This window comes from Rhincodon typus, chromosome 6, assembly GCF_021869965.1.
Source record: "Rhincodon typus isolate 14 chromosome 6, sRhiTyp1.1, whole genome shotgun sequence".
Lineage (NCBI taxonomy): Eukaryota > Metazoa > Chordata > Chondrichthyes > Orectolobiformes > Rhincodontidae > Rhincodon > Rhincodon typus.
The window spans coordinates 59,206,304-59,218,505 of NC_063337.1; the positions used below are offsets into that span (position 1 = coordinate 59,206,304).

General features: G+C 36.7%; 1 protein-coding gene across 1 annotated transcript in view; it reads right to left on the reverse strand.

Annotated features, from left to right (window-relative positions):
• The window catches only part of grm5b (glutamate receptor, metabotropic 5b), a 488,213-nt gene extending 478,112 nt beyond the window's left edge, over positions 1–10,101 (reverse strand). The window contains exon 1 of the mRNA XM_048598053.1: positions 9,340–10,101. Within this exon, the coding sequence (XP_048454010.1) occupies positions 9,340–10,018 (679 nt within the window). The 5' untranslated portion in view covers positions 10,019–10,101. The remainder of the gene's footprint in view (positions 1–9,339) is intronic.
• Between the last annotated feature and the right edge of the window lie 2,101 nt (positions 10,102–12,202).

A 12,202-nucleotide genomic window follows, 5' to 3' on the forward strand; every position in this document is an offset into this window, starting at 1 on the left:
ATTAGAAGGATAAGATTACCAACTGAAGTCACATGAAAGTTTATTAACTAAAAAGTTAACAATGTTATGGAATATGTTATGTCAGAAAATTATTGAAATAGATCAAGTGGATTCAAGAAACAATTTATGTTGGGAGCAAAGAGGAATTGAAGAATATGAAAAGATATGGGACTAATCTATATCAATGAAATGTGATCTTAGCTGTTACATATTTGCCAGAATAAAATTAATCTAGCAATAATACTCTGTAAATTATTGGAGGCCTTGGCCAAGTTGAAGTTTACATCTAAATTGATTCAATGGCCAGTTCAATTTAAAGAGTGTTTTTAATTTTACGTAATCTCTATATTTACATTTCAATATAACATAAATGATATCCAACCCAGGTATGGTTAAATTGGTAACACAGTACATGTTTTGCAACACATTCCATTAATTATTTTAACATACATAATTAAGCAGTCCTAAAACATCACTCATCATCTGTATTTAACTCAATGCACTTTCATCTGATGTGAATGTCATTCTGTAAGTAGTGTGAAATACTGAGAACATAATACTGCATTTAGACTCCAAAAATAAACCCTTACATTAGAGCCTAAATAAAACTTTAATTATAGCTTCTCTTAATAATTCCCTCCCTCAGTGGAAGAACTCAAGCAAAATTGCTGGGGAAGTGCAACATAGTTGACAAAGCAACATCCTGAAAACATTACATTTTCATGAATCAAATAGTCAGTAGATCTCTATAGTTGGTAATCAGTACAAGAATGGTCTTCAGAAGTATTATTATTAAGTGTCCGATACGCAGACGAAAGACTGCATATCACCATCCTCTTGTTTCCTCTTTAATTATGTTGTAAAGAAGCTGTGATGTACCCTGTAATAGTTCAAGCATAATGTTTAAGTGGTGAATATGGTCTTGCAATTACAAACTGTCACATCTAAGCTCAAACAGGTTCCCTTATTGGTGGCCCAGTGGTTAGCACTGCTGCCCCACACTGCTAGGGACCTGGGCTCACTTCCACCGTCAGGCAACTATCTGTGTGGAATTTGCACATTCTCACTGTGTCTGCATGGGTTTCCTCCCACAGCCCAAAAATGTGCAAGTTAGGTGGATTGGCCATGCTAAATTGCTCATAGTGTTCAGGCATGTGCATGCTAGGTAGATTAGCCATGGAAAATACAGGGTTACAGGGATAGGGTAGGGGGCGGGTCTGGGTGGGATGATATTCAGAGGGTCAATGTGGACTTGATAGGCTGAATGGTCTGTTTCCACACTGTAGGAATTCTACAATTATTTTTGCTGCCAGACATGTGAGGATAGGCACACTGTTTTCTAATACTAAGAACATTGATGTTCTCATTAAATGTGCCCCTTGTCATAGAATATTTGTTGGATATTTAACTGACCAGGTTTCAACAAATTAAACGGATGTCTTCAATCTCAATTTATTTTATTAATAAACAAAATGCATTGCAACAGATTGGATTTATACTAGATACATTTCAGCTTAACGTCAAAGTAGAATTCAACAGCATGTCCATCCACATTCAATGCACTGATCCTTTGTTTAGCAAGTTATGAATTGAAAATTTATTACTCAGAATATATCTTGCTCACAGGCCACAAACTATGTAACTGAATCATTTTCAATTTAGACTGCAGTAGGTGAATTGTCATAAAAATATTACATTATTCTATATTTAAAATTTTCCATTACAGTTTTTAAAAACACATACTATGCAAGTGAATATACTTCACTCATGGCTAAGAACATGTATCTTTTCAGATGTGGACTAACTATTAAACCTCATTTTTCATGTATTAATTTAGCATTTGTCTGCTTTGGCGTTTTTGCCCTCTTTATTACATTCTGCTCTCTCTGACCAGGGTCAACACGTAATCAGGCAGTAACTTTCTCCAAAGTGTCAGTGCTGTTCTTCTCTCCAAATCAACCAGCTGAGCTAAATTCCTTCCCACACTGAATATTTGCATTTATGTTATGTTATGTTATGGCCACAATAGATACTGCAAATATGCTCGTTAATGATTTTATAAGTGGGATAGGTTTAATTTGAATTAAGTTTCATAGATAATATCCCTAAAGACACATAGAACATGGCATTTCTACGTGTACCAGTAACGTTTAGAAGGCTGTCACTGTAAACCAGATGAAAATTGTATTGTAAATGGGCTCATTTAAGTATGCTTTTTAGCGGAAGCCAGAAAACTATACTTTTTTTTCAGTTACTAAGAGAAATGAGACAGCCTTATCAAAAAATTCTATTGTAATTGGTACTGTATTGTATTTTTTTCTTTCCATAAATATAGATTTCCTAGGCTGTTAGACTAAGATTTAACCAGAGTGTCAGTTCTAGGGAAATGGTCATTCTTTGAGACAAAGATCAAATAAAGCCAATTCTACTCAGTGGTTATCTAAAATTATAAACACTGAAAATCTTTACCTTAGCCAATTTCTGTTACCAGGTTAATCTTTTTTAAGAAATTTCATCCTAAGTTAGGTACGTTTCCTAACCACTTCAATAAAAAAAATGCTAATAAAATAATAACTCAAGGAATAGAACCCTTCTCTGTTCCTTATCCTTAGACTGAGGATTGTGTTGATGCTACTTGGATGGAGCAACCTGTCATCTTATTTCTCTTTAACCTACGCACCACTCTAACACGTGGGCAGATACGACAGCATCAGCGGGGGTAAACAGGTGTTGCTGATAGTCAAACTTGTAACATCGTAAAAATGAGTCATAACAAGCTACAAAGCTTTTAAAAAAACAAGCTGGCAAAATGTACTAGAAAATTTAGCATATCAAGCTAGTTTTGAGTACTTAATGTGGCAGGAATTTATGAACATTAGCCATAAATTCAATGTACTGCTCTTGACAATCATCAAGATCTCCAAAATCACATATCAAAGTTTGGTAAACATGACCAATAATTCTAAGGCTGGTTCCTAAAACACATTGTCAGGCATGAACCTATGACTCACTTGTGACAGTCACAAGTGGCAGAAAAGAAAAGGCAGAAATATTCAACTGTTGAAAGATATTAGACCATTGAGAATCCATGTTTATTGGAATGAGGTGAAGGAATTGTGAAACAAAAATAACTGGTTCAAACAAAAATAATGATATTGCCAATACATCTGTCCATCTAGGGTTTGGGAGCGCTGAATGCTTTTTGTCTTGGAATTGATATGGTAGTTGCAGAAATTAAGTTCTCTTGAAGGTATAGTTGGTCTACTTGAAGCTCACCATCGCATACAACCTACATCCTCCAAACCTGCAGCAGAAATGTCTTACAAAGCACCACAGTTGAAGTTATTAAAATGTATATAAATACGTGCACATGCATTGAATAAATTCTACACTCCACCAGATGATTTGTATTTAGTTTTTACAAAATTTCCCAAAAGCAAAAGATATTTTACTGATGAGCCCAATTGTTTATAATTTGCTTTAAGGTTCTGAATCAGCCAGTATCACTCTGTGAATGTCAAATCCAAAATTAATAATAAAAAAATGTAAATAAACAAGAAGTATATGTATGGTCCAGTGTATGTATTAGAAATGTATTTTTAAAATGTGTTTATGAAATTATCTCAATAGGTCATATAAATCAGAAAACTAAAGTGTGTAATTTTATATTGACTTAAGTGAGAACTGGTGATTCAATATGCACATATGTTGTAATCAGAAATCTAATGCATAATGGTATTTCTTAAAAACATGTTGGATCACCAGGCTGCTCAATAATACTGATGGAAAGAATCTGAGTGATTGAAGCACCAGCCTGCTATTCAGAACAATTGAGAGAGGGAAAAAAAGAATGAGATCTCGAGAACTCCAAAGTAAAAGAGTGTTAGAATCAAGGAAGTTTTGAGCTGAGATAGCTATTGTTATAACTGCAGTTGATGCTAGTGACAAGTCAGATCCCTGACTGGAATCTGGTTTGATGGATCATATTTTTCTTATTCACTCTTGGGACGCTGGTGTCGCTGGTGGGCAAGAATTTATAGCCTATTCTTAGTTGCCCTTAAGAAGATTGCGGTGAGCTGCCTTCTTGAACCGCTGCAGTCCATTTGGTGTACATACACCTACAATACTGTTAGGGAGGGAGTTCTGTTTGTGGGTTTGGATTGTGCTGTCTATGGAGCTTTGGCGAATTTCTGCAATGCATCATGTAAGTAGCGCACATTGCTGCTACTGAGCATCGGCGGTAGAGAAGTGAATATCTGTGGATGCTATGGCACTCAATTGACTGCTTTGTCCTGGATGGTGTCAAGCTTCTTGAGCGTTTTGGAGCTGCACTCATCCAGGCAAGTCAAAATTCCACCACACTTGTGACTTGTGCATTGTAGACACTGGACAGGCTTTAGGAATCAAGATATGAATGACTTGCTCCAAGATCCATAGCCTCTCATCTGCTCTTTTAGCCACAGTACTTATGAGAAGTCCAGTTCAGTTCCTAGTCAATGGTAATTCCCAGGAAGTTGCTAGTATGGATGCAGTGATAATAATGTCATTGAATGTCAAAAGGTGATGGTTGGATTCTCTTTGAGTCAGAGACCTGGAAAAAGACCCTTTGGTCCTGCTCGTCCATGCCAACTGGATATCTGAAATTAATTTAGTCCCATTTACCAGCATTTCGTCCATATCTGTCTAAACCCTTCCTATTCATGTACCCATCTAGATGCCTTTTCAATATTGTAATTGTACCTGCCTCCACCAGTAGCTCATTCCATATACGCACCACCCTCTGCCTGAAAATGTGGTCCCTTAGGTCCATTTTAAATCTTTCCGCTCTCACCTAAAATCTATGCCCTCTAGTTTTTTTTTTCTTTATTCATTCACAGGATGAGGGTGTCATGGCTAGACAGCATTTATTGCCCATCCCTATTTGCTAAGAGGGCAGTTAAGAGTCAACCACATTGCTGTGGGTCTGGAGTCACATGTAGGCCGGACCAGGTAAGAATGGCAGTTTCCTTTCCTAAAGGGCAATAGTGATCCAGATGGGTTTTTTCTGACAATCGACAATGAATTCACAGTCATCATTAGATTTTTAATTCCAGATATTTATTGAATTCAAATTCCACTATCTACCATGGCAGGATTTGAGCCCAGGTCCCCAGAATGTTGTCTAGGCCTCTGAATTAATACCGCTAGGCCATTGCCTCTAGTTCTGAACTCCCATACCCTGGGAGAAAAGACCTTGGCTCTTCACCATGTTCATGTCCTTCATGCTTTTCTTTAAGGTCACCCCTCAGCTTTCCGACAATCCAGAGAAAATAGCCCCAGCCTATTCAGCCTCTCCCCATAGCTCAAAACCTCCAACCCCGGCAACATCCTTGTAAACCTTTTCTGAATGCTTTCAAGTTTCACAACTTCTTTCCTGTAGCTGGGAGACCAGAATTTAATGCAGTATTCCAAAAGTGGCCAAAGAAATGTCCTGTAGAGCCACAAGATGACATCCCAATTCCTATACTCAATGCACTGATCAATAAAGGCAAGCGCTGTCCTGCACTTGTGCAAGATGAATGTCACCTGCCACTTGCATGGATATTGTCTGGGTTTTGCTGCATTTCCGCCTAGACTGTTTCAGTATCTGATGACTCACAAATGGTGCTGAATATTAAGCAGTCATTGGCGTACGTCCCTGGTTCTAATGTTAGACTGGAGGGTAGCTCAATGATAAGTAATTGAAGATGTTTACACAAAGGACACTATCCTGAGGAACCCCTGCATAGATGTTCTGGAACTGAGATGACTGACCTCCAACAATGACAACTATCTTCCTTTGTGTCAGGTATTTTGTACCAGGTTTTGGTCTAGCAAGTGGTCTCACTAAAATAAATGCACACAATGAAGCAGGTTTGGTTTGAACATTAAAACTGAAGTTTATTAGGCAAAAGAAATGAAGATAAAACAGAATGGACTGACTGCTTACACATATTATGCCTTTAATAAATTTAAAACATTATGTAATAATATAATCCCACTAATTCCATAACACACCCTTGCCAGAACCCTAAAGCACCCTTTGTAAAGAACCAGAGAAAAAATATTACTTTTCTAATATCGTCATAATCATGTTAGCTGGGACTTCAACTCCCAGTCTGAAAAATATGAAAGCTTTATCTTGGAGTTTTCATACACCTGATTATAAATGTTTGCAACTTCAAATAACCTCTTCAGGGTTTTATCTATGCACTACATCTATCTTCATCTAAGGACCTCTGTAGAACTGTCACAAACTGAAAACCAAAGCCCTTTTATCCTCAGTCCATGGGTGTTTCCTTTAATATTAAAAGAAATAATTCTAACAGAAACCTTGCTGCATAATTTTTTACCTTGCTTGGTTGTAAACCCTTCTAATGTAAATAAAAAGCTATTCATTCTGAAAGCTCCTCCTCAAGCTGTTTTAAAAGAAATCACAATAGCTACAGACACACATAAGTTAATCATTAGCTCTTCAGACCAAAAAAATCCATGCCACCAATTGAAATATCAAACATTAAAATTATATATGTATATATATTAAATATCATATAAAATCATATAATCTGCATCACACTGCATTTGCATAAACTCTGGCAACATTTATGTTGAAAAGGGAATCTACAACTATGGAAAAATTGGAGGAGATATGAAGGGACAGCATTGCAAGAGTAAGTGAAAGATACAAGAAATCTTCAAATCTGTCTAAATCTTTGAAACAGGAATCAGACTAAAAAGGTCAATCCAAGTATTTCTGGTTAAGTATCTGACTTAAATTTCAGGGGTACCGGTCAAATGAAGAAAATTTAAGATAAGAATAAACTGAGAATAAATAATTACATTCATTATACTTTTCATAAGTTTAACATAACTGACTATTTAAGATGTAACTAATATTCATGTCCATACGTTCATAGAGTCATACAGCAAAGAGACAGACCATTTGGTCCAACCAGTCCACACTGACCATGTTCCCAAACCAAACTAGTTCCACCTGCTTACGCTTGGACCATATCCCTTCAAACTTTTCCTCTTCATGAACTTATCCAAATGTCTCTTAAACATTGTAACTATACCTGCATCCACCACTTTCTCTGGCAGTTCATTGCACGCAGGAACCACTGTATGAAAATATTGCCCCTTGTGTCCTTTATAATCTTTCTTCTCTCACCTTAAAGATATGCCCCCAGTTTTGGACTCCCCAACACTAGGGGAAAAACCCTTGTAATTCACTTTGCCCCACATGATTTTATAAATCTCAATGAGGTCACCCCTCAACTCCTATGCTCCAGTGAAAAAATTCCAGTCTTTCCAGCCTATTTTCATTTCTAAAACCCTCCATTCCTGGTAACATCCAAGTAAATCTTCTCTGAAGTCTCTCTCGTTTAATAATATCCTTCCCATTTCAAAGAATTACGTACATGTACCTTTAGGTTTCTCTGTTCTACAACACTACCCAGTGCCATATCATTAATTGCATAAGTCCTGTCTTTGTTTGTTTGTTTTACCAAAATTCAATACCTCACGTTTATCTAAATTACACAAATTTATGCAGTAAATTTCTCTCAATTTAAAGCACGGACTTTGTGGCTTCATTATTTTAGTCAATGTTTTGATTTTTGGATTCAAACAAAAAAAAATCACTGCTGTCCACTGACAACATGACAATGGAAGTATATGGATTCCATTACCTCTTTGAAAATTCCAGAAATTCAGAAGAATTATTTTAAAAATACAAACTTTTCCTACAACTTAAAATGTTTTACAATAAGATTAGTGCATTGTTCACATGCCCTGTCCTTTTTCTCACAATGAATTAAGTTCTTAATGAACTGCTTAATTAGTAATTCGTAGAAATCAGATGTGGAAAATTTAATGTAATCAGTATACGATTCTGCTGTTTTATTTTGACAACCAAAAATTCTACGGGTGAAGAGATGACAAGGTTACAAAGCAAGTGAGCACACAAGCACACCTTTAGCCTGTAATCTCTAAGTTAATACTGTTTTGGCTAACATGCAATGCTTAATGTAACAATTAATGACATAGCCCTATCAATTATTTTGATATGGGTTATAACCTATATAAGTTGATTAACATCTTCCTAAATAGTTGATAGAGATCTGTCACACAAGTATATTATATATATATCAATTCTATTATCTCCAACTTCTGGGCTCAAATTACCAAAATAGTTATTGATCTCTCAGAACAGAATCACACCAAGAATGCTTTCTGAAGGAGTTATCTCTGCCAACTGAGTTATGAGCCACTTGTGTGCTTCTAAATGTCTTACAAATTATTAACCTAACATCTGTAATTACCTTTCAAATACATGTCTGTGGATGTCACAATGACTTACATTGCCCAGGGCAATAAGTATTTAAGTAACCATATTACTTCATTATGGATATCAAAATACTGGATATTACATATACATAACTCATGCAGTAAAAGTCTATTAAGTATCTTTCTATTTATGTTTGATAGAACAGAACTTGAGTATTGCTGAATGAAGACACGTTTGTCAAGGATTTTTGTTTTGGACTCATTAGGGCAATTTGCAAAAATATCAGTCAAAAAGGGATAACCAAAATTAATACTTAACAGGAAAAAGGTAATTGGTTGGCAAGTGGACTGTGATTGGTTGAAGTATTGCTCCTCACTTTTTTTTAAAAGACAAGGGCAGTATTCTGTACAATTGGCTTTATGGTGTTAGAAATTCTTAACATTTTAGCTATAGCAATTATACACTACTTGTAAGATTCCAGTGGCAGAAAATTACATTTGAATCTAGTTAGCTTTAAGAGGGCCATAGACTTAATATTTCCAGTTTCACTTATGAATCATACTGGTTGATTTGTAAACTAGAATCTATTGTACCAATGCTATTCTCAGTATTTCTGCTCTGAAGCACAATTCCACATAAGTTCCTATGTTAGTTAAATCACCCAATGGTATTTGAACATCAAGTTTCAGCTGTAGCTAATATTAAGATATATTCCTTGCACTTCACAAAAATTATAACTAACTGAAAAACTTCAGCAAATATTAAAGAATATTGTACACACATTTTATTTTCAAAGGTTAGGTTGAATTAGGTTGAATTTCAAACAATAGAAGAGATTCAAAAATTTTAAAAAGTCTATTGTGCATCCTTGAGTATATATTCATGAGTATTAAGCAGATAGATGTTGTATCAATTTGCTAGCAATACCAAGGTCTTAATGGATGACTGAAGCCTATTTAGTCACTGACAGACTCCAAACAGATTAACGGAAAATAAAGAAATTATTTTTAAAAAAGAAAACAGCAAAATACCTTCTGTGTGTATAGCGGAGATGTAGGTCCAGTTGTATCTCTTCACAATGTCAACCATGGCACGAGCTTGGCGGGCGTCAGATGACACCACTCTTACAAAATACTTAAACAACGTTTTATCGCTTAAATCCATGCTTGTAGCAGAGTATGCAATTTGAGGTATGTTGAAGAGTTGTAATAGGTTCTGCACTTGAATGGCCACAGAGCTGGAGCCAGGCCCGATAACTCCAACGATGGGTTTTTTGGCTCTGAACGGTACGGTAGTTCCATCAACACAGCGCACTATTCCCTCCTCTTCCTCATTGGAGATAAGAGAGTCTCTTATAAACTCAATGCTTTGCTCAAGAGCCACCGCGGAATGCCAGCAAGAGTCCCTAATTTCACATCCTAACGTTATGTTTGGTAGCAACATCTGGTCCGCGTTGATGCGTTCAAGCGTATGCAGCATGGCTTCAACTCTCTGAATGCCATATTGCTCCCTTATGGCGCCGCATTTCCTCTCGTGGACCTTGTCCGCAGGTGGCTGGTGGTGAACGGAAAATAAAGCCCCAATGATGATGTCCCCTGGTTGGTGAGCAACCACCCTTCGCTCACCTGACTGGGCTGAGGCGCTGAAGTCAAAGTTCCGGAAAACATTTCCCGCTGTCAGTAAGACCATTAGCCCCAGTAGGAAAATCATCTTACACAAGTGTTCTTGAAGTTCAGGAAAGCATTGCGATGGAAGGTTGAAACTAATTTAAAAGCAAAAGTGAGAAAATGTTCATCAATGAATATGGATAAATCAAGAATTTCCAAAATCCATCTTTTCAAACTTAAGCCATCATTTCTTGAGTGATTCCAGGGATGTCACGATCTCGAAGCCTATTAAGAAAAGAAAAATATTCAGAATTTTACTATGAGTTGACTGCGCGTGTCCTTTTAGAATACTAAATAGCCACGTTGTCTGACGAAATATGCATCTAACATGCCCAAAGAGGTTTTCTTTAGTCCAACTTTGACAATAGTGCATGCGGTTATGGGACTGCTACGGGTCCACTGCAGGATGGTCATCTCAAACTAAGTATATTTTTGTATTGTACTTTGAAAATCCATCTAAGGGCGGAACACGTGTTTCCCAATTTTCTTTCAATAGGTAGATGAAGTAGTGTTGAAAAAAATGTATTGCACCGTATTGAGCAACTTCACAGCAAAATCATTTCCATACTGAAACGTTATTTATTTCTTCAATTGGCTCTGACTGGCCACGAGATTAATAATAATTCAAGTCCATCTCAAAACTAAATAGAATGAACAAACCTGATGTCAAAAACTAGATTGGCTTTATTACTACCAGTTCATTTTTTAAGCCTTTGGTTATTATATTTTGATTGTTTTGTTTTCCTTGGTGATTCATTTAGCCAAATCCTTGCTGCAATAAAATAAACCGGTGATATTTAAGTAGTTGGTGTAAATTTTGCTCTGAGCACTTACAATTTACATGGAGCAGAAGTGTTCAAATATATTCGGTTTTAGGACTTAATCCTGGTCTATGGACCGCTTTACACATACATTACCAGTGCTACTCAATGTAATTCCGATCACATTATAATTCGTTAATCTTTTTGTTAAATGCCCTACACACTGCAACCAGTGTCATCTTTTATATGCTAACATCTCCTTCAAAAGAGTCAGTTCCTAAAAAAAGCTTTGATTTTACTCAAATGTTACATACGAAAGCATAGTAAATCATCAATATTTTATACCAATTATATATTGCAGGTGTTGAAAGAATTGCACAAATGTTGTTCCCGATAAATGACTACCATACGAGAGAAGATTCACTTGCACAGATGATAGGATGACAGTACTATACAATTCTTGTTGTGTCAATGAGTCTTCACACCCTTTGCATCGTCTCACAGTTGGCGACAATTATCCATTGCCCATTCATTGCAATAGAAAACAGAGATTGCCTTTTACTCTATCATTCCATCTACCTACTACTGTAGGATGTCTCGGTACTTTCATTTATACTCAGAGTCTCTGAAGACATCTTGCTGTTATTGCACAAAGACGTTATGCCCCCACGCTAATATCTGCACAGGATTAAGGGTGCCTCGCAAATTTTCTTTGACACGAATATCTCAATAACCAGAGTTCCGTTTGTCAAACCATCGACCTAAACCTTCCGAATCCAAGCCCAAATTGTTTGTTTTCCCTGACAATCGGATGAAGAGACTGAGAACTGCATTACATGTCACCCTATACCTGTTCATCCACTTACTTCTAGACAGATAACCTACCAGCATCAATTCTCGAAATGTCGGTTTTTCAGCGAACATTGAGTTGGAAATAATCGGGGTTATATGCAATATTGGAATGAGCTGAATGGAGATGAAAACGGATGTAGGAGATGATGAGAGAGGGGTGGGGGTGGCGGTTTGTCAAGAGTGACTATTCCTAGAAGCTGCTGGAAATGTGGGGCTAAAGACTAGCAAATTACTACATTAGCGTTCCCGTCATTTCTGATTAAACCCGTTTGATTAAACATGACATCACTTGTACTATACAAAACGGTTTAGTGTAAATAAAACCACAGAATTCCATATACGTGTGACTTCTCATACATAAGGACTGGTCGCTGTAAAATACATTGCCTTTTATATTTACCCAAAGGTTTGGAGTCCTAGCAGCCCGAACCGTCTGTGATGGCATCTCCTACTGTCTATCTGTAGCGATAACTAAGAACGAGTAAATACATTCTGGCGGTCGTTTTCCCTGCGGTTTGCTCCGGGAAGCTTTCTCTGTGTTAGCTAGCAGTAGTTGGTGTAAAAAAAATCCCACGAGCTGCTTGGCGATGTGACTGATCTTTGATGCAGTTGAC